The 22,591-nt window shown below is 60.1% G+C and overlaps 1 protein-coding gene across 1 annotated transcript; it reads left to right on the forward strand.

Moving 5' to 3' along the window:
* Nucleotides 1–326: 326 nt before the first annotated feature.
* On the forward strand, nt 327–22,469 carry LOC309683813 (transportin-3-like; the record flags this gene model as incomplete). Its single annotated transcript, XM_082499815.1, has 19 exons — nt 327–470; nt 3,795–3,970; nt 8,392–8,530; nt 10,160–10,306; nt 11,263–11,370; nt 11,741–11,832; nt 13,366–13,505; nt 13,617–13,808; nt 15,028–15,119; nt 16,789–16,865; nt 17,146–17,206; nt 17,847–17,987; nt 18,529–18,645; nt 19,420–19,514; nt 19,706–19,862; nt 20,622–20,789; nt 20,945–21,057; nt 21,798–21,888; nt 22,043–22,469. Coding segments are annotated over 18 exons (2,220 nt in total), but the record flags the coding sequence as incomplete, so codon positions are not given.
* Between the last annotated feature and the right edge of the window lie 122 nt (nt 22,470–22,591).

Raw genomic sequence — 22,591 nt, forward strand, 5'->3', positions numbered from 1 at the left:
GAAGCAGCCCGCTCTCTTGAGCGTGCTTCACGGGGACGTTGAGAGGGTGCTCAAACTCCACGTGCTCTTGAGAGGATGTTTGCAGAACTGTCGTGTTCCTGAACACAAAACCCAACGTGGGGACACGGTCACCCTAGGTAGATGCAGGAGTCCTCTCTGCTGGTGGGGGCGTCCTCAGGTGTCTTTTGGTCCAGCTGGGTACAAGGCTGTTGCTCGGTGGCTGAAAGTTGTGTTTGTGCCTCTTCCGAAAGCTATTGATTATTTCACTTGTGAAATTGCATGTTGGGAGTGGGGGTCCTGAGCAGTTCTTCCTTCTCCTGCCGTAGATGACGTGCGTGGAGAAAGCAGGCAACGATGAGAAGATGCTCATCAAAATCTTCCGGTGCCTGGGGAGCTGGTTCAACCTGGGCGTCCTGGACAGCACCTTCATGGCGAACAGCAAATTACTGTCACTCCTCTTCGAGGTGCTGGTGAGTATTTCTCTGGGAACGTGAGGTGGTGGGGAGCCTTGGGTACCAGGGGGTGGCGCTTTTAAATCCCCGAATCCCAGACTGGTGAGGGTCGGAAGGGCCCTCTGGAGCTCCCCCAGTGCCACCCCCCGCCAGAGCAGGGGCACCTCCAGCAGTGGCACAGGACACCTCCAGGCGGGTTTGGAATGGCTCCAGAGGGGGAGACTCCCCCCCTCTCTGGGCAGCTGTGCCACTGCTCTGCCGCCCCCACAGGAGAGAAGTCCCTCCTCAGGTTGAGATGGAACTGCCCATGGTCACCTTTGTGCCCGTTCCCTCTTGTCCTGTCACTGAGCACCACTGAACAAAGACCGTTCCCACCCCCCGGCACCCGCCCTTTGGGGACTGATAAGCGTTGATAAGATCCCCCCTCAGTCTTCTTTTCTCCAGACTGAACAGCCCCACGTCCCTCAGCCCTTCCTCATCAGAGAGATGCTCCAGTGCCCTCATCATCTCCGTAGCCCTTTGCTGGACCCTCTCCAGCAGTTCCCTGTCCTTCTTGACCCGGGGAGCCCCGAACTGGACACAGTGCTCCAGATGTGGCCTCACCGGGGCAGAGCAGAGGGGGAGGATGACCTCCCTCTCCCTGCTGGCCACACTCCTCTTGATGCCCCCCAGGATGCCATTGGCCTTCTTGGCCACCAGGGCACATTGCTGGCTCATGGCCACCCTGTTGTCCCCCAGGACTACCAGGTCCCTTTCCACAGAGCTGCTCTCCAGCAGGTCAGCCCCCGACCTGTACTGGTGCGTGGGGTTATTCCTCCCCAGATGCAGTACCCTACACTTGCCCTTGGTGAACTTCATGAGGTTCCTCTCCGCCCAACTCTCCGCTACGGCGGCACAGCCTTCCGGCGTGTCAGCCACTCCTCCCAGTTTTGTGTCATCAGCAATCTCGCTGATGCTACGCTCCATCCCTTCATCCAGGTCATTGGTGAATAAATCTCTGAGGAATATTCTTGTAGGACCGGTTGTCCGCCTTGAGGGACAGAGCCCACTCGGGGCTGCCGTGCGAGCTCGCACGTGCCTTCCCTGCCCCCCCGTTAGCCCCGGGGAGCCGTGGAGACAGCACAGCAGTAACGCCTGATGTTGGCTGATCTCTCCCGAAGTGCGCTTGAGGGTTTCCTCTGCCCCTGCGCTCCGTCCTTAGTTCAGGATTTGTGAGGTGGGGACAAAACTGATGGGCGGAAAGTACCGACGGCGTTTTCAGAAGTAAACCAAAACCCACACACGTTGGCTTTTTTTTTTTTTTGTTATTTTTGTGGAGGAAAGAGATTCCGCAGCTCCTTGAGGGTTATTTTTTTCCTGCCCATCTTCTGTTTTGACCCAGAGAAGGTGTGCTCAGAGGTGAGCGCCGTTCCCTGCGCGTGGGCAGACAGGAGAGCCTCCCGAAACCTCTCCCGAGCCGCTGCCCTTGCCTGGTTTCAGTGGGAACGGGGCTGTTCCCGCGGAACTGGCCGGGCAGAGCGGCGGTCGCCGTGTCGTCTGCCGCAGGGACAGAGGTGTCGTCTTGCGGGAACCTTCCTGCCACGCTGCCATTTCTCATCCTTCCACCTCCGTAAACCCGCTACGACACTCGCCGGCATCGAGGAAAAAAGCCCGATGATATTTAATCTCCTATTTATATCTGTTCTCCTTATTCCTACTGTACTGATCGTCAGTTTGGGAGCTCTGTTAAGCGGATACCTTGTCTAGCTCGCGCAGGAGCCGGGTTCCCTTTCTCCCGTGGCGGTGGCAAAACGTTCAGAGCGGAATAGAAGATTTACCGCCTGAGAAACGGCCGTTTCTGGCCGTGACGGTGGGTTGCCACCGCTGCCGCTTTGGAGCGCGCGTAGACTTTGAGAGAGGGATCGTTTAGGTCTGAAACACATTGTTCTCGGTCCTTGCTCCGAGCCCGATTGTTTTATGGGGCTCCGGGGAAAATAGATTTGCTCAGTGCGTTGTTGAAGTTAAGCTTGGCATCCTCACGGGCTTACGAATGGAGCAGTTTCGGCTTTAAAAGTTGCCCGCTGTCGAAGAAACTGCATTTGCTTGATATTAAAATCAGTATCTTTTGTTTGTTTGTTTGGGTTGGGGTTGGTTTTCTTTCCAGATTTTCGATAAAATAATATTTTATTCCTTTTCTGACATTTTCACCTTGGGAAATTAACTGCTGAAGATGGTTTTTTTTGGGGTGTGGGGTTTTTTTTTTGTTTTGTTTTTGCCCTGTCCCGTGGCGGGATTGCTGGAGAGGCCGATGGAACGGGGGAGGTCGGGAGAACCCCGCGTGGCTGCGGCACGGAGGGCACCGAACTGCACAAAGAGAAAGGAGGAATTCCCGGAGGCCGGAGGTTTCTGCCACAAACCCGCGACTCGGGGCGGGAATTGTCTGTTCCTCCTCCCGCCATTAGACAGGATCCCTCATTTGCATCCCTTCCGTGGTGCCGATTTAATTAACGAGGGATGCAAGGCTGCCATTCAGTGGGAGAAGGGGCAGAGCATCTCCCCGGCGGTGCTGCAGCAGAAACCCGTCTCCTCCGGGACAGGGCGTTTGTCTCGATAACCATTTTAATGTGTTCACAGCGCTTTTTTAAACGGGGCGAATTTTCCCTCCCTCCTTCCACCTTCAGGTGGGACGGCGGATTGTTCGCCAGGCGCGGTGGCGTCTCCTGGGAAAGGACGCACGCGGAGTTGCGGCTGCCTTTGTTTCTCCCTTCGCTCTCTCCTCCTCCTTAGTACGCCAACCTCGGCTCCCTCCTTAATTGCTGGGGGCTCCGCGGAGGGCCGCTAAAGCGCCTGTGAAATCAGCCTCGCACAACCGCTATAAACCTCCACCGGGCGGGACCTGAAATCCGCTCGTTCACCCCCGGACCATCACCGTGATAAAGATTTCGCGTGTGCTCGCGAGAAACCTCGTCTCCTCCGTCCCCGAGGGCGCGACGATCCCGCCGGGTCCTTTCCAACCCGGGATCTTCTACAGTGCCGTGACCCAGCCGGGCTAACGAGCAGCGCGATGGTTTAGTTCCTTCTGAACCGCCGTGGATTTTGGTCGGCATTTTTCCCCTCCTGCGGTGGCCTCCCCCAAGGAAGACCGTGGTGGGGTCCCACCATGGAGGGTCAGCTTTGACCTCAAGCGTCCGCGGTGGTAAAGCAGCACAGGTTTTACAGGGCTGATAGGAGGGGGTTGGTGGGGGCTTGTGGCATTGCAGAAGCTCTACAAAATATCTCAGGAACGACAAAATCCTACTTTTTCCATGACCGTCTCATTTCATATATAACCTCCCGGGCTCTTCCGCTTCTTGTTTCTTGCAGCAACAAGACAAGACGTCGTCAAACCTCCACGAAGCCGCTTCGGACTGCGTGTGCTCAGCCCTCTACGCCATCGAGAACGTGGAGACCAACCTTCCCTTGGCCTTGCAGCTCTTCCAGGGCGTCCTCACCCTGGAGAGTGCCTACCACATGGCTGTAGCGCGCGAGGACCTAGACAAGTAAGTCCAGCTTGCAGCCGCGGCGGTGCCCGGAGAGGAAGGCGACGTGCAGTAATTAAGTGTCGCGCTGTCCGTCTACGGTTAGTTTTGGAATCCGCGGGGTTTGCCGGCCGCACTCTGAGGTATCTCATGCAAATTTGTTGAACGAAGGCGAGCGAGTAAATGGCTTCCTCGCCCGTGGTGCGCCGATTTGTGCCCAGCTCAGGCTTTGGCAGAGAGTTGGGTTCACCAGACTGGCCTTGCTGCCGTGCCTGGTCTTCCTGGCAGCGGGTGAAGCGCAAGGGAAGCGTCTTCAGGTGCAGCTGATGAGTTGGCCAACCTTAAAACAGAGTTTAGAAGCGACTTGGGGCTCCCGCTGCCTCCTCTCTACGGATGGAGCCTGTTCAGAGATGGGCAACAGAGCTGGTGAGGGGTCTGGAGCACAAGGAGAAGGGTCTGGAGAACTTACGAGGAGCGGCTGAGGGACGTGGGGGCATTGAGCCTGGAGAGGAGGAGGCTGAGGGGAGACCTTCTCGCTCTCTACAGCTCCCTGACAGGAGGGGGTAGCGAGGGGGGGGTCGGTCTCTGCTCTCAAGGAACAGGCGATGGGACAAGAGGGAATGGCCTCAAGTTGCACCAGGGGAGGTTTAGGTTGGATATGAGGAGAAATTTCTTCATGGAAAGGGTTGTCGAGCATTGGGAGAGGCTGCCCAGGGACGTGGTGGAGTCATCACCCCTGGAGGTGTTTATCAGATGCGTAGACGTGGTGCTGAGGGAGGTGGGTTAGTGGTGGGCTTGGCAGCGCTGGGTGAATAGTTGGACTCGATGTTAAGGTCCCTTCCACCCTAGACAGTTCTGTGATTCTGTGTCCGTACCTGGCTCAGCTCTTCCCCATGGAAAAAGGACTGGACGTGCCGGCTGGGTCGTTCTTGACTTTGAGAAAGTGTAAACTTCATACCTTGGTCAAGCATGTTGAAACCAGTGCTTCACACACCTCGGCTGCTACGAAACGTTGCTGCTGTGAACCCTCTGAGCAACCCTCAGCTGATTCTAGGCCAGTTTGTGCCTCTTCTCTTCTGCCAACGTTGTCTTAACTCGCACAGCTCCCGGCTGCTGCTATTCCTCCTATGAGGACAGGCTGGGAGAGGTGGGGGGGTCAGCCTGGAGAAGAGAAGGCTCCGCGGAGACCTCCGAGCCCCTTCCAGTGCCTAAAGGGGCTCCAGGAGAGGTGGGGAGGGACTCTGGGTCAGGGAGGGGAGCCGTGAGACGAGGGAGAATGGTTTGACACTGGAAGAGAGGAGATGTAGATGAGATATTGGGAAGAAATTCTTGGCTGTGAGGGCGGTGAGCCCCCGGCGCAGGGTGCCCCGAGAAGCTGTGGCTGCCCCATCCCTGGAGGTGTTCAAGGCTGGGTTGGATGGGGCTGGGAGCAACCTGGGCTGGGGGGAGGTGGCCCTACCCAGGGCAGGGGGTGGAACGAGATGATCTTCAAGGTCCCTTCAGCCCAAACCATCCCGTGATTCCCGGGTGCAGCTGTAGGTAGGAAGCAGCCAGCCTCCAGTTTGCGTAAAGAAGCCGGAGCTCTTTCAGCCCCACTTCGGCTTTCTTCTCCCTGGGCGGTCTGCGGTGGCCCGGCTCTGCATTGAGCGTTCTTGAGCGTGAGGGCCCCAGAGGTACGTGCAGCTCCAGGAGGGGTCTCGCTCCCGTGCGTTGGCGTTGGGGCATCCCCAATACAGGCGACGCGCCTGCCCTGGCGCCTCCTGCCTCCCTCCTCACCTCGCGGCGGCGTTTGGCTCGTTCTCCTGGGTTGAGGTGAAACAGAACCATTTTTCTTTTCATTAACTTCAGTTTTCAGTTCGGTCTCTTTGAGTTGTCCAAGGTGGACAACTTTTCCCGCTCCAATTCAGAGGGGTTTTCACTCTTCTCCTGCACGGATGCTGCGTCCCAGCCGTATCAGTGGGCACCAGCGGCGCCTCCTCTTCCTTTTTTCACGTGGTTGTCACTAACGAACGTAGACGAGATCGGTCGGGAGATTGATCTGGAACCTCCCTAGCGCCCAACCAGTATTTCCTCTTCAGCACCGCCTGCTCACCGCCCAACTGGCCAACGCTTTGCGCCAACGCTTTGCGCCAACGCTTTGCGCCAACGCTTTGCGCCAACGCTTTGCGCCAACGCTTTGCGCCAACGCTTTGCCCCAACGCTTTGCCCCAACGCTTTGCCCCAACGCTTTGCCCCAACGCTTCGCCCCAACGCTTCGCCCCAACGCTTCGCCCCAACGCTTTGCCCCAACGCTTTGCCCCAACGCTTTGCCCCAACGCTTTGCCCCAACGCTTCGCCCCAACGCTTCGCCCCAACGCTTCGCCCCAACGCTTTGCCCCAACGCTTTGCCCCAACGCTTTGCCCCAACGCTTCGCCCCAACGCTTTGCCCCAACGCTTCGCCCCAACGCTTCGCCCCAACGCTTCGCCCCAACGTTTCGCCCCTTCCCTCAGCCGCCCTTTACCCAGTTCAACCCGCTGCCGCGTGGCACCGCCATCCGCTCGGCCCCATTTCTCCCGTTTTTAAAACATCGCTGAGAAGAATTCGATGGGTCCAGTTTATTTCTGGTGAACCCCTGTTGCCTTTAGCCCGTTTCCCTCCAAATTCCTCTATTTGGAAAGTGGCGCGGGGACTCGCTCGTGCTGCTGAGGGCACATCGACTGCCCCGTGTTTGCCAGAGCCTCTGTCCCCGTTGCCCAACGCGAGCGCGTTTCGGGGCTCTGCGAGGTGTCGCCATCAACGGAGAGACCCCCCGAGACCAACCGTGAAGCTGTAGGACAGATGTTCGGTGGCCGATTTTGGGCTCCTGGCGTGGCAGTTAGCCGGTTCCTTTCTCCTTCCACCCCGGAGGTAAAGCAGGTCCTCGCGTCCTCCTCGCCCCTCCTCTTCAGCCCCAGCGTAGAAAACGGATGCGTATTCGCATCGTTTGAGCTGTGCCGCAAATCTTTTAATCGGCGCGCCGGTGTCTGGAGGGCGCCGCCATTCCGCCCGCCTCTTTGTCACAGCTGAAAAAACCCCTCAGCGGTTCGTGTCGCAGTCCTCGGCGGCGCCCGGCGCTGCTTCGGCTTCTGGCGACCGGCGCTTGATCTCCGCTCATCTCCCCTTCCCCGCCTGTCTGTCTGCCCCTCAGCCCTCCTCCCCGGCAGCCGCTCGCAGCCCCCTTGGCTCCCTGCCGCGGCTTTTTCGGGTGAATTTGGCTCAAGAACCCAACGAGCATCTTCCCCTCCCCTCGTTTGGGCGTGGGGTGCGAAGCCCAGGTAGCGTAGGCGCCTTCGCCTTAAGGAAATGCCCCGTTAAACGAGATTTCCGCGAGCGGAATGAGTAGTTGCTCCTCAAAGTCAACCCTTTCGGAATTGGGAATGACGGTATAGCTCTTTATCCTTCTGTTTAACACTAATAAAATTAGTCTTTGCTTGTCAGGCACGTAGAGGTGGGTTATAACGCTCTCTCCCCGCGGTGAGACCGGCTCTGCCGTAGCACCTCTTCCTTCTGCGACTCTGGGAAAAACGTGAAAGCGTTCGTCTTCAGGAATTGCCGGGGCGGAGCGTCATTAGCGGTCTCTGCCCGCCCTAACGGCTTCCAGGTATCGTGTACGGCGCTGGTGGCAGCTCCCCGTGTCCCACCTACCCCCGGGGAAACGTGGGGGACGCGGCTCCGTCTTTAAGACGGGCTTTTGGGTGCGTTGGCCGCGCATCTCTGGACCCGTTGTTGCTTTAGGATTCCCTAAACCTCGCCAGAAGAGGAATACTAAACGCAAAGCCCGGGACGAATTGGCTTCTCCTGGATCTCTCCCCCTCAAATCCCCCATTTGAGGTCGTTTTATTGGCGAGGAGCTGCCGTGGTTCCGTGGCTCCCGGCCGTGCGCTCCTCTCTCTGCTCCTGCAGCCGTAAAGCAGAGGAAAACTCACGGTTCAACTCGCTGAATTCTTTTTGTCTTCGGAGCAGCCCTGTTTTGACCCAGCGCTGTCTCCCCCCCACCCCCGGCGTAGGCAACGGGACATCCCGGGTTTATTTTTACAGCGGGGTTGTGTGTTTGTCTCCCGGAACGTGGCACCTTCGGGGCGCCCAGTTAGACTTGGAGCTGCGTTGTAGCCGACGTCCCCGCGCCTCGTCGCCCGGCGCTCCGGGTTGGGAGGAGTTTTCTCGCCTGCTGTGGGTAATAGGAAAATGCCGTCAGATTTGCTTATTGGAAGGAGGCGTTTTCACCGGCTTCGGAACAAAGTTCCCCTATTTACGTGTTTCCCAACCGCTGACGGAAAGCTAAAGCAGAAGTTGGTATTTCTTGGTCTGAGATGAGTCTCTGGGGAACGTTACCTGCTCGGACCACGTCTCCCCCCGTGCTGGGATACCCGATGCCCTGTGGAGGATCTTTCTGACTCCCGCCCTTTCCTTTTCCCTCACCAGGGTGCTCAATTACTGCCGTGTTTTCACCGAGCTGTGCGAGACGTTCCTAGATAAAATCGTGTGTACGCCAGGCCAAGGGCTGGGCGACCTGCGGACGCTGGAGCTGCTGCTGATATGTGCGGGTCACCCGCAGTACGAGGTGAGTGAGCTCTGCCCGCCTTCCCCTCCTCGCCCCGGCGCCGAATCTCGCTCCTCCAGAGATGAGACAGTGGGAAAAACTTTTCTCTCGGATCACCCCGTGGTTGGGAGGCTTTTGGTTCCCCCCCGAGCCGTTGGCCTTGGGGCGCCCGCTCTGCCTTCGCGACGCGGAGATCTGCCTTCGCTTCCCTCTCCTGAGCGTGTGGGGCTGCGAGTGCGGCTCCGAAAAGACCCCGTTATTTTCTTTGCCGCGTGTTCAACTTCAGTTGAGCTTTGCCGCGTAGCTCGCGCTGACTTCGCCCTCCGAGTAAGCGAAACACCGTTTTGCAGCAAAGCTCCCCGACCGCCCTGCCTCAAGTACCCAACACCGCGTTTAAGATGCCGTCTCCTTTTTAACCCCCCCGTTTATTCTTGCCCCGGTTGTTGTTGCCCCGAGGAGCTGTGGCTGCCCCATCCCCGGAGGGGTTCAAGGCCGGGTTGGACGGGGCTGGGAGCGACCTGGGCTGGGGGGAGGTGGCCCTGCCCAGGGCAGGGGGGTGGAACGAGGTGATCTTCAAGGTCCCTTCCAACCCAAACCATGGAATGAGCTACTGCCCTCTCCAGGACCGATTTTTCCAAAAACTTTCGGAGCTGGAAAGTACATCAGGCCCGAGAACCGGCAGGCGAGTGAGCTAAGGAAGGGGGTGGCTGCTGCGGTGCAGCTTGTTTGCCGTGGAAGTTGTGGAGCAGTTGTGCTTTGCCAGGTCTCTGCGCCGCTCGCTTGGGACTCGGTGACTCCTTTGGTCCCCGTTCCAGGTCCGTGGAGCTCCGTCTCCCTCAGGCACCACCGTGTCCTATGCCGGTGATGCTTAGGAGGGACAGAAACCCCACAGCTGCTCCTGAAAAAAATCCACGCTCATTTTTCTTCTGCAATAACGGATTATAAAGAGGCTGTAGGCTTTGGAGCAACGTCCCCTTTCTCGCTCCTCTCTGGGGTTGCCATCCCCTGGCATCGTTAGCCCCGCGTGCACCCCGAGCCGGCCGCCGGCATGGTCAGACCATGGAAATGCCCGGGCAGAGGCGGTGGGGATCTCCAGGTGGACAAACTCTTCCGCCGATGGGGCTCTGGTGATGACAGCGTTACCCGCAAGCAGCGAGATGCCCCGTGGCTGGTTGGGGCGCGCTGGGAATCCAACCCCTCCCGCTGCGCGAGCGAGGGCAGAGCACGAATCGGGTCGGGGTGAGGGAGGTAGAAGCGTACCGTTGGCAGGTTTGGCTGATGCGAAACGGGGCGGGTGAAGCTTCGAAGCGAGAGACGGTTCTTAACGCTTTCACGTTGATTTTGCGGAGAAGGGGCTTTACGTCTGAGGGCTGGTGACGGGTTTTCGGCTTAACTCAGTGGGTTTCAAATCCCTTATTAAGTGACGAGCAGCGGAGATCGGTGAAGCTGGAGGGGACCGGCCCACGTTTCATCATCCCGTGATGAAGCAGCGCCGATGGAAACCTGCGGTACCCCACCGCGCTCGCTGCAGCCACCCCCGGAGGAGGTTTCTCCGTCGGCAGCACCGGCAGAGTGGAGGAAAAAAAAAAAAAAAAAAATAAAATAAATGCTGTGTTGCTAACAAGGCGCTGAATTTCTCTTTCTAACCAGGTGGTAGAAATTTCATTTAACTTCTGGTACAGACTGGGGGAGCACCTCTACAAGACAGATGATGCCGTCATCCACAGCATCTTCAAAGCCTACATCCAGCGCCTTCTCCACGCTCTGGCCAGACACTGCCAGCTTGACTCGGACCACGTAAGGGCTGCGTTTGCTTTCTTCCCTCCGGAGGCAGCGGGGCGGTAGGATGCGTCCGTCCTCCCCGCTGCGTGCTGGTCGCTCTCTGGAGCTATAGGGCTCTGCCGGCGATAGTTCGGCAGTTGCAGGAATTATGGAGAGAAGATTGAGATTAATTAGAATTGCTGTAATTGTCATTAAGTCGGCTCTTGTTCTAACGGAGCTTCCTGGCGTCTCGTTGCTGCGGGATGACCCTCTCCCACCGCCCACCCAGGCGGTTCCCAGTTTGAGAGTTGGGGAGAGACGCATTGTCCCCGGCTTGGGGGCGGTTTTGTTGGAATAAAGCCTGCACAGCGCGCTAGCCACAGTGCTCTCCTCGTCCTCGTCCTCCCCGTCCTCGTCCTCCCCGTCCTCGTCCTCCCCGTCCTCGTCCTCCCCGTCCTCGTCCTCCCCGTCCTCGTCCTCCCCGTCCTCCTTCTCCCCGTCCTCCTTCTCCCCGTCCTCCTTCTCCCCGTCCTCCTTCTCCCCGTCCTCCTCTTCCCCGTCCTCCTCTTCCCCGTCCTCCTCTTCCCCGTCCTCCTCTTCCCCGTCCTCCTCTTCCCCGTCCTCCTCTTCCCCGTCCTCCTCTTCCCCGTCCTCCTCTTCCCCGTCCTCCTCCTCCCCGTCCTCCTCCTCCCCGTCCTCCTCCAAGTCTGGGATGCTTCATCCTTCTTCCACCTCCGCCTGTGCTCCTCATCCCCTTCGTCTCCATCCCTTCATCTGCGTGTCAGAGCAGGAGCACGCAGCGTGCTTTCAGGCCATTAGCGTTTTCTCCGTGCATGGTTCTCCTCCGAATCCCCTTCGGTAGCTTCATCTGGGGAGAGGAGGGCAGGAAGGATAGAGCTCTCCTCTCAAACAGAACCCCTTGTCTTGTCCTGGCTGTGGGTGAACGGGAATCTGGATTTCTCACCCTTTTGCCTCTCCTTCATCTCCATTAGGAGGGTGTCCCAGAAGAGACGGACGACTTTGGGGAGTTCCGCATGCGGGTCTCGGACCTGGTGAAAGACCTCATCTTCCTGGTGGGATCGGTGGAGTGTTTCGCTCAGGTGGGTTTCCCCAGGAACACCCACATCCATCGCTGTGTGGGAGGCGGCCAAGCCCTGGTGGCCTTTCAGGGTGGGGAGGAGGTCACAAGCGTTGTCTCCTCCTGCACGAGGCGGTGACCGTGGCTTGTCGGCGGTGGGGGCCGTCTGGGGAGAAGCAGGAGCTCTCACGCTTTGGGGAACGGTATTCTGGCCCCAAAACAGCAGGGCGGTCTGTGGAAGGTGGGGGTTCCTGCAGGTCCGCGCCGGGTATTTCAGGTGTTGGAGGAGATGAGGAGCGGGTGGCGATCTCGCAGCGGGGGGGGGGATTCGTGACCGCGTGCCCCCGAGCTGTGTTCGGAGCTTCTTTTGCGACTGATTCTCTTTGGTGCAGCTTTACGCGACTCTGAAGGACGGGAATCCACCCTGGGAGGTGACGGAAGCTGTTCTCTTCATCATGGCCTCCATAGCGAAGAGCGTTGACCAGTGAGTGTTGACCATCCTGCTCGTGCCCGTAAGGGCTGTGGGGTCAGGAGTTGCCTCCAAAGTGGGTTTTGCAGAGACGTGGCCAATAGCCCAACGATACTCTGGCCAATATCCCGAGGATACTCTGAGGAATGTCCTTTCCCAGGCAGAAACCTTTAAAAACCACACTTTCATTTCAGGTAGTCCTCAGCGTACGTGGGGTGCAGTGCCCCTCGCTGGTGGAGCAGTCCTGTAGCCCGAGGACTGAGGTCTCCGCTTCCTGGCCGGGAATACGGGTCCAGGAGGGAGCGGGGGACTGCGTGAAGCAGTTGGACCTTCTCGGGTATCTTCTGCCTGGGGACTTCCGTAGAATCACGGAACGGTTTGGGTTGGAAAAGACCGTTAAAGGCCACCTAGTCCAACCCCCTGCCACGGGCAGGGACGTCTTCCACTAGATCAGGATGCTCAGAGCCCCGTCCATCCTGTCCTGGAATGTTTCCAGGGATGGAGCATCCACCACCTCTCTGGGCAACCTGGGCCAGTGCCTCACCGTCCTCAGCATAAAAAATTTCTTCCCGATATCTGGTCTGACTGGACTTTAATGGCACAGACTTGAGTTCAGCCCTGGGAAAATAGGGTAAGATAGGGTTTGTTTCCCCTCACTTTATCTCCTGAAAGCGAAGCATTTTTGCCCGGGCTGCTTATCTGGGGATCCTTCCGCATCTGGATCCTTCCGCCCCCTGGGCGAGTTGTCCCAGATGCCTTTAGGGACGGTTAAAATCACTTTCTGCAAGCGCCTTTCCACCCCGGTTAATGGTAGTGGTGGCACCAACAGCTAAGGGCCAGGGCGGCGGGAGAGCGGTGACTCCTGCGGCGGCGCTGACGAGCCGCCCTGGTGCGGTGGGGACAACCCGACTGGTCTTCTCCGGGCTGGGAGCGCCGTGTCTCCTTCCAGGGAGGCTGGAGGAGTCGCCACCTTGGCTCTACGCTCGCCGAGTCCCCTTATCTGTGTCGAGGCTGCTCTTGCTGGGTTTTATCTTCAGTTTTTAATTCTGCTTTGTTTCCGAGAGCGCCGGCCTCTCGTGGCCTTGCGCTGCTGGAGCACGGGGGCGTCTCCTCCCTCCACCAGCGCATCCCACGAGGTTCTGGGCTCCGCTCGTGCCACGAGAGGGCAGGCGGTGCCGGGCGAGCCGGAGCTCTGCCACCGACGTGGGCTGCGGGGAGCCGGGGACTCACCCAGCTCCCACACTGGGAACAGGCTCCTCTGGCTTCCCGCGGTCCCGGGAGGATTAATTAGCTTTGTTCTCGTGCCGCGAGCGCTCTTACTTGGAGGTATTTAGTTTCTTGCGCTCTGTTTGGTAAAGCTGGAGGCTGCTGTGGGTCCCGGCTCCCAAAGCCCGGAGCCCCCACGTCTCAGATATCCGGCACGCCGCCGGGTTTGCCCGGATGATTCTCAGCGACGTGGGAGTCCGTCGGGTCCGATAAAACCATCTTCTCTGTGGAAACGGGATGGGATGCGCCTCGGGGGCTGAGCCGGCTGCCTCTTCCCCGCAGGGAGAACAACCCGACCCTGGTGGAGGTGTTGGAGGGGGTGGTTCGCCTCCCCGAGACGGTGCACACCGCCGTCCGCTACACCAGCATCGAGCTGGTGGGAGAGATGAGCGAGGTGGTGGACAGAAACCCCCAATTCCTGGGTGAGTCCTGTCCCCCCCCTCCCTTTCCTGCCGCCCCGACGCGGGACACTGCCCTACGGCCAGCCCGGTGCGTGGCGTCCCCCTCTTCAACCTCGGTTTTCTCCTCCGCAGATCCCGTGCTGGGTTATTTGATGAAAGGTCTGTGCGACAGGCGGTTGGCTTCGGCGGCGGCCAAAGCCATCCACAATATCTGCTCGGTATGCCGGGACCACATGGCTCAGCACTTTAACGGGCTGCTGGAGATAGCCCGCTCCCTCGACTCCTTCACGCTCTCTCCGGAGGCGGCCGTGGGGCTCCTGAAAGGTGCGTATGGAAAACCTGTCGGGGTTTTATTTTATTTTTTTGGGGGGGAGGTGGACACACATCGGATGCCGCGACCCCATTTTCATGGTTGTTTTTTTTTTTTTCTCAGATGAGGGTGTCTCGGTTTGCCCCGAGGCGCTCCCCGTGTCCGCCTCTCACCTTCTCGAGAGCTCTTTTTGGGGCAGGAGGTAGAAAGAAATCCCGCCTGGCTTTAATAAGCCGTCGCCATTCCCCCGGCGCTGAACTTGAAAGGCGGGAAGAAAAACACAGCCAAGTCAGCCACGGGTCACTGCCGTACCCGAGCACGCGGAGGTCGGCCGCGGGGGGTGGGAAATCGCGAGTATTTGTCGGTTTAGAGGCAGTTTGGGCACAATAACGTAGTTTTTCAACTCCAGCCTGCGGTCGGAGGATTCGCTTCTCGCCCGGCCGTTCTTCGGCTGCGGGGCATCGTCTGCCTCTTCAACTGCGGCGGGTTTCGGGGAGGCGCAGGACTCGTATCCTCCCTCGGAGATTCCCGACGGATCCGAGTAGCTTCCGAAACCTTTAAAAATGGAGCTCGGGCAAAGCTTGTTGGCGGCTGTACCGCGGCAAAACTCGTGTGTTTTCGCTTGTTTTGCGCTCGCCGGTTGATAGAAGCAGCGGCAGCCGCGCTGCTCCTCGCCCTGCCCCGAACTATTTTCTCCTCCTTCTTTAAAACAGCGCCAGGGATACGTGAGCCGGGGAGAATTTTTCCCTCCCGGTGGTGTCCTCGGCCCCGGCCCCGTGGTCTGCCGACGTGGGGTGCGTGCGCGCTGCCGCTGCCGCCGCCGCTGGGTGGGACGCTGTGATGTGGCGGCGGGGAGCGGCCCAAGCGCTCGCCTTCCTGATTTCGTTTTTGCGGGAGCCCCAAAACGCCTCGGCTGTGGGGCGAAAGAAACTTCCTCGGGCATCGTGATGCAGCCGGGCAGGGACCAGGGTGCTGCGGGGACACACCGGGGCGCCCACATGTGCCCGTGATGCCTTCGCATCGTTCCCGTCCTCCCCGACGCCGGCATTCCTTCCTCCTTCCCGCCCCGCAGAAAGGATTTCGGCGTCTGGTTTAACCGGAGAGTGGGGTTCAAAGAGCGGAGAAGCATCTCCCGGTCTTGGGAAGCAGTCCCTGCCTTTGGTCCGGAGCCGTGTCGCCGCACTCCGGCGCTGCGTGTCGGCTCCTGAGCCGTTGTCTCCTCTTGGCTTTCAGGGACGGCCCTGGTGCTGGCCAGGCTCCCCTTGGAGAAGATCGCAGAATGCCTCAGCGAACTCTGCGCCGTACAAGTGATGGCGCTGAAGAAGGTACGTCCCGGTCGGAGCCACGTTACAGAGTCACAGACTGGTGAGGGGTGGAAGGGCCCTCTGGAGCTCCCCCAGTGCCACCCCCCGCCAGAGCAGGGGCACCTCCAGCAGTGGCACAGGACACGTCCAGGCGGGTTTGGAATGGCTCCAGAGGGGGAGACTCCCCCCTCTCTGGGCAGCTGTGCCACTGCTCTGCCGCCCACACAGGAGAGAAGTCCCTCCTCGGGTTGGGATGGGACTGCCCATGGTCACCTTTGTGCCCATTCCCTCTTCTCCTGTCACTGGGCACCGCTGAACAAAGACTGTTCCCACCCCCCGGCACCCGCCCTTTGGGGATTGATAAGCGTTGATAAGATCCCCCCTCAGCTTTACCTTCTCCAGACTAAAAGCCCCAAAGTCCCTCAGCCCTTCCTCATCAGAGAGATGCTCCAGTCCCCTCATCATCTCCGTAGCCCTTTGCTGGACCCTCTCCAGCAGTTCCCTGTCCTTCTTGACCCGGGGAGCCCCGAACTGGACACAGTGCTCCAGATGTGGCCTCACCAGGGCAGAGCAGAGGGGGGGATGACCTCCCTCTCCCTGCTGGCCACGCTCTGCTTGATGCCCCCCAGGATGCCATTGGCCTTCTTGGCCACCAGGGCACATTGCTGCCTCATGGCCACCCTGTTGTCCCCCAGGACTCCCAGGTCCCTTTCCACAGAGCTGCTCTCCGGGAGGTCAGCCCCCGACCTGTACTGGTGCGTGGGGTCCATACGTTAACGAGCTCCTTGTCCCTCCCTGGTTCGGAGGGGACAGATCGGAGGCCATCGAGCTGCCCCGGCTCTGTATTTGCCCGGTGGCTTTATCTGCTGCGGTGACTGCGTGTCCTCGAAGCCAGAGGTGTTCGAGGAGTCCAGGACCGAGACCGTACTTGTCCCCAAGTCTCTCCTGGCTGAGGAAGCACCGAGCTGGCCAAGCGTGAAGTGGGATAAACAGGAAGAAAAGGGTCCCTAAAATTCGGTTTATGTGCCAGGAGCCAAAGAACCTTCCTGAACCTTCCTTCACCCACCTCGAATGCAGCCAGCAGCTTTCGTCCCACATCTCCAGCATGGAGAACATGGGAACTCCACTTCCCTGTGGGGCAGATGGCCCCGAAAGGTCATGTTCTGGCTGTCCCCAAAACGTGGTGGCCTTAGTGGCCTTTCCGTGCAGATCCAGGATAAGGGAGAGTAGAAATCTGGGAGGACGGCAGGAAGGAGGGAGGGCAGCCTCAAGAAAGGGACGGGCACGTCCTCTGTCCCGTCAGGATGACCCGTAGCCTCACAGGAGCGGTTCTGGAGAGCTCCTGCTGCCAACGCTGCCCGCTCCGAGCAGCTCTCGCCCCTTGGTGGCTTCTCTTCCGCCTCGGGCCCTGCTCCCTGCTCCTTCCGAGACCCCGTTGAGGAGGTTCGGAACGCGGAGGAGACTAACGGAGAAGCTGCTCTGAGCTTTCGGAGTAACCTACGCACGTGCGGTTGGGGCTAAGAGCCTCCCGGGGCCTGGGCGAGCTTGGAGGAGGTATCTGCTCTGCTTCGAAGGGGACGTGGAGGTGCTGCTGGTGGGGTCCGGCGTGCGGGCAGCGCTTTTTCAAGTCTTCAGCGGGATCGGGGCTGCCTGCGGTGCTGAAATCCCCTCGTTTTCCCTTGTTTTCTAGCTGCTCTCTCAGGAGCCGAGCAACGGCCTCTCCTCAGACCCTACCGTGCCCCTGGATCGACTCGCCGTCATATTTAGGTAAGGCAGGAGGGGCTGGGACCGCCCGACTCCTCTTTTAGAGACCTAAAACCCAGTCAGCGATGGCTCGTTCCCCTCTGGCCCCGGGAGGAACGGGCTGGAAGCTGCTCCTTCACCCAAGTTCAAAGCTTCTCCGGTCCCTCCAAACCAGTCTTTGGTCCCCTTTCCCACCGCCTCGGCGGGTGCTCGAGGCTCGCACCCGTTTCTTGGGCTTTCAACACGAAACCTGACTGGTTTTCTAAATTTCTAATATTGTTAACCCTTTGCTGCTTTTCCCCAGACACACCAACCCCATCGTAGAAAACGGACAGATCCATCCGTGCCAAAAAGTCATTCAGGAAGTACGTGCGGGATTCGGGGGAAGGAATTTTCGTGGCGGGTTGGGGGGCGGGAGGGATTGATGGGGTCGGGGGGGGGCGGTTTGGTTCCGATCTGACAGGGGCGGCTGCGCGGCAGTGGGGAGAGGAGCTGCTGGCGGAGCACCTTCCCTCCAAGGATCGGGGACAGAAGGGGGAAATTTGGGTATTCAACACCCCTGGAAGGGGATGCGGCTCTGGAAAACGTCCCGGCGCTTTGATGTCTCTGCCCTTGTACCGTTCGCAGCGCTGCGCCGGAGGCGGTAGTGCCGCTCTGGGCTCTTCATTCCTACGTAAAGCTAATTGATGGGTCATAGAATCATAGGATTGTCCAGGTTGGCAGAGACCCTCGGGATCATCGAGTCCAACCATCCACCCTACCCTACAAAGTTCTCCCCTACACCATATCCCCCAACACCACATCCAAACGTCTCTTAAACACATCCGGGGATGGTGACTCCACCCGTCCCGTAACGCACGTGGCCTCTTGTTTTGGGGACCGGGAACAGCATCTCCAGCGCAGGAATTTGGGTGTTTTTGGGGACAGGAGAGGGCGGTGGCGTGGTTGGGGGGTGGGCTGCGTCCCCGGGTTCGGCCGTTAACCCCTCTCTCCCTCCGCCCTCAGATCTGGCCCGTGCTGTCGGAGACCCTGAACAAACACAGTGCCGATAACCGCATCGTGGAGCGGTGCTGCCGGTGCCTGCGCTTCGCCGTCCGCTGCGTGGGCAAAGGTTCTGCCGCTTTGCTGCAGCCGCTCGTCACCCAGGTACGGGGACGGCTGGCGCTGAGAAACCCCCGCGCTGGGAGCCGTCGTCAGAAAACGCCGTCTGGGGGTGGTTCGTGTCTCGTGGGGGAATGCTGAGCTGGAAGGCGCTGGCGTCGGCGCCGGCAGCTCCCGCGGAAACCCCTGGGGAGGGTTCTCGCCTTTCCGAACTCTGCGGGGCAGAGCCGAGCTCCGCCTGGTCGGCGCTGTGCAGGTTGTGGCGACCCCCACGGTCGTATCCGTAACGTCAAAAAGTACACCTGAAACTCTGCACCCCGCGACTCCTCGAAGAGGTGACAACCTGACGTTTAGGTGTCCCCCTGCTCTGCTCGGTGCGTCCACCGGGCTAAGGGAAGGATCCCGAAGCGAGGGGAAGCTGCCTCGGCTCCGGCAGCCGCGGCAGGGAGATGCTGCCAAGGGCAAGATGGGACCTGAGCGAGTCCTTCAGGATGTCCCCTGCCCCGGTGGGGGAAGCTCTAGCAGGGGACCGGGGGGAGCTGCCGCCTTGCCGACGGGCTCCAGGCGGCGCGTGTCTTCCCCGCAGATGGTGAACGTGTACCGGGCGCACCAGCACTCCTGTTTCCTCTACCTGGGCAGCATCTTGGTGGACGAGTACGGCATGGAGGAGGGCTGCCGGCAGGGACTGCTCGACATGCTGCAGGTGAGCGCCCCGGGGACGGCGGGTTCGGTTCCCGCGTATCTACATCATCGAATCACCGAGTCGTTGAGGTTGGAAAAGACCTTTAACATCGAGTCCGACCGTTACCCAAACACCACCGAGTCCACCACTAACCCACGTCCCTCAGCGCCACGTCTGCCCCTCTGTTGAACACCTCCAGGGATGGCGACTCCACCGCTGCCCTGGGCAGCCTCTTCCAATGCTCGACAACCCTTTCCATGAAGGAATTTTTCCTAATATCCATCCTAAACATCCCCTGGCACAACTTGAGGCCGTTCCCTCTTGTCCCATCGCCTGTTCCGTGGGAGCAGAGCCCGACCCCCCCCCTCGTTACCGCCTCCTTTCAGGGCGCTGTAGAGAGCGAGAAGGTTTCCCCTCGGCCTCCTCTTCTCCAGGAGGAACACCCCCAGGTCCCTCCACCGCCCCTCACCAGACGTGTCCTCCAGACCCCTCACAGCTCCGTTGCTCTTCTTATTCCCCAGCGCCGGCGCAGTAACTGCCGCTGTGCGCTGCTGGGGGCGGCTGTGCCGGGAGGGTTTGCGTGACGCAGACCATGGTTGGTCCCGGCACCTCTCCGCTGTCGCCGCAGGCGGTGGCTGGGTGAACACCAAGGAGGAGGAGATGGGTTTTTTTGGTTTTTTTTTGGTTAGAGCCGAACTGGTCCGTGCTGGAAACCTCCCTGCAGAGCGAAGGGCGGTTTGAGGTGTAATTAGAGCTAATTGCTAACGGATCCCCCTTCCCCAACCCTTCTCTTAGGCGCTATGCATACCCACCTTCCAACTCCTGGAGCAGCCCAACGGCCTTCAGAACCACCCGGACACCGTGGATGACCTCTTCCGACTGGCTGCCAGGTACCCTCCCTCTCCTGTCACCTTCTGCTGCCGCGTGGGGACACCCCGACCCCTCTCTGTCCTTACGGAGTGGTCCCTGTGGGAGCGCTCGCCTCGCCGTGGGTGGCTGCACGGTCTTCTGCCTTCCCACCGGCGACGCCAGGCCAAGCGCCGGTAACGTCTGTCTGTCTTTCTGTCCTCTGCCCGGCCAGGTTTATCCAGCGCAGCCCCGTCACCTTGCTACGCAGCCAGGTGATGATCCCCATCCTGCAGTGGGCCATCGCCGCCACCACCCTGGATCACCGGGACGCCAACTGCAGCGTCATGAAGTTCCTGCGCGATCTCATCCACACCGGGGTGGCCAACGACGTGAGTGACCCGCGGGGCTCTTCCTCGGGAGGGGTGTCTTTGTGTCTTAGAATCACAGAATGGTTTGGGTTGGAAGGGACCTTGAAGATCATCGAGTTCCAACCCCCCCGCCCTGGGCAGGGCCACCCCCCCCCAGCCCAGGTTGCTCCCAGCCCCGTCCAACCCGGCCTTGAACACCTCCAGGGATGGGGCAGCCACAGCTTCTCGGGGCACCCTGCGCCAGGGGCTCAGCGCCCGCACAGCCAAGAATTTCTTCCCAATATCTCATCTCAGTCTCCCCTCTGTCAGTGTCAAACCGTTCCCCCTCATCCCATGTCTCCCCTCCCTGACCCAGAGTCCCCCCCCACCTCTCCTGGAGCCCCTTTAGGCACTGGAAGGGGCTCGGAGGTCTGCGCGGAGCCTTCTCTTCTCCAGGCTGACCCCCCCACCTCTCCCAGCCTGTCCTCCCAGCAGAGGGGCTCCAGCCCTCCCCGCAGCTCCGGGGCCTCCTCTGGCCCCGCTCCAGCAGCTCCATGTCTTTCCTGTGTTGGGGACTCCAGAGCTGGAGGCAGCACTGCGGGGGGGTCTCCCCAGAGCAGAGTGCAGCAGCAGGGCAGGAGTTGGGGACACCATCCTCACCGGCGTTTGGTCCCCGCTGCCGTAGCCAAGCCCCCACCGCGTTCTGGGAGCCGCTCCCCGAGCGAGGGGCAGCGCGTCCCTGTTCCCGGGGCGCTCCTCAACCCCCCCCACCTCCTCCCCACCGTCTCCTTCCTCCCGCAGCACGAGGAGGACTTCGAGGTGCGGAAGGAGCTGATCAGCCAAGTGATGGACCAACTGGGCCAGCAGCTCGTCAACCAGCTGCTTCACACGTGCTGCTTCTGCCTGCCGCCGTACACCCTGCCCGACGTCGCCGAGGTGCTCTGGGAGATCATGCAGATCGACCGGCCGGTGAGAGGGATGGGGGTGACTCCCTCCCCCCAAAAAAAGACGCGGGGAGATGTCGGGCTTCAGCCATCCCGGCGTCTGCAGAGCCCAATCCCGACGCCGGGAGTTGGGTTTGACGGCGCGTCCTGAGTTTTCTCCTTCCCCGCGCTTCCTCGCAGACGTTTTGTCGCTGGCTGGAGAACTCGCTGAAGGGTTTACCAAAGGAAACGACGGGAGGAGCCATCCAAGTCACCCACAAACAGCTGACGGACTTCCACAAGCAGGTCACCAGGTGAGCGTGCCGTGGCGGGTGGCCGGTGTCACCCTCTTGGCGCCCTGCTGTCCTACGAGGCTCAGCCCGACCGGCCACTGGCCATGCGTTGGCCTCCAGTGGCCCCAAAGTGTCTCCGCCAGTGCTGGTGGGACATCACCGCCAGCCAGGGACGCACTGGGGTGTCAGCCCGGGCCCTTCTGGTGGCCGCGTCCTGCTGTCCCCACCAGCACTGACGGGTTCTGCTGCTCTCCAGCCCTGTGCAGCCGCTGTCCCACCCTCTGTCCCCTCGGTCCTCTGAGTGACCAACGCTCAGCTCCTGCCCGGGCCTGCAGCTGCGGCTCCCGGTGTCCGCTGTCCCCTCTGTCCTTGCTGCCACCAGCCCGGTCCCCAGATGGTTTGGGGACAACGGCTGCTCAACCCTCAAACGCTCCCTCTGCCCAGCTCCGTCTCGGAGCCCGTCTCCCACTGGGTTTGTCCCCAGGGACGGCGGGCTCCTTCCATCCGGCCACCCCCGGAGTGGCACACAGGTCCCCTCTGGGGACAACCTGGGGGGGGCTACCGAGCCCGTGTCACCCCTACGTCACCCCCAACATCTCAGAGCCGAACCCCCCTCCTCCTGCCTCCTGGTCCCCGCCGCCATCGCTGGGTGGAGGACACCTTCCGCGCTTCTCAAACCTCCTCCTGATGCCACCACCTCCTATCGCCACCTCCTGATGCCACCTCTTAATGCCACCTAATGTCACCCCCTTGTCTTGCAGCGCTGAGGAATGTAAACAAGTCTGTTGGGCCCTGAGGGACTTCACCCGCTTGTTCCGATAGCTCCCGCTCCGCGCGGCGCCCGTCTCCCAGGTAAGAGCCGGCGCGGGGGACCCTCACCCTGCCCCACGGTGACCGCGGTGGCACCACGGGCCGTGCCAGCCCGGGAGAGGCAGGTGAGAGGAAGGAGTGACCCCTCTCTCTCTCTCCATCCCCATCCCCCCCCCCCCCCCCCCACCTCTCCCAGGAATGTCTTTTTAATTAGAAGACAGGATAACGAAGCAAACCAAGAATGTGTCCCACAATCAGCAAATTCCCGCTGACCACCGAGGGCTTTTCGCTCGCTCCAGCGCGTCCCGCGAGCGCCGGCCAGGAGGGACGGTTCGAGGGTCCCGCCGGACTCGCTCCCCCAAAACCGGCTACCGAAACATGACAAACAAAAAAAAAAAACCAAAACAAACCAACAAAAACCCACCAATTTTTGGGGGGGTGGGGTGGGAAATAACCAACCACCGAAATAACCCAACCCCAGAAAACCCCCAAACCCTCACACCAAACACCGGAGGAAACCGGCGCGACGACGGGGGCGAAAGTCGTTAAAACTTTCTGTGAAACGGAGAGAAAATAATAATAATAATAATAATAATAAAAAAAAAAAAAAAGAGAGAGAGAAATAAACAATAAAAATGATTTCAGGAAAGCTGCCGGGGAGGGGGGGGACAGGGGGCCGCCACCTCCTCGCCCTGGTGGCCACCTGCCGGAGGGGACGCAGGCGGGACGCGCTGCTTTACATAGA

This window comes from Vanellus vanellus, assembly GCF_965231255.1.
Source record: "Vanellus vanellus genome assembly, contig: HAP1_SCAFFOLD_834, whole genome shotgun sequence".
NCBI lineage: Eukaryota > Metazoa > Chordata > Aves > Charadriiformes > Charadriidae > Vanellus > Vanellus vanellus.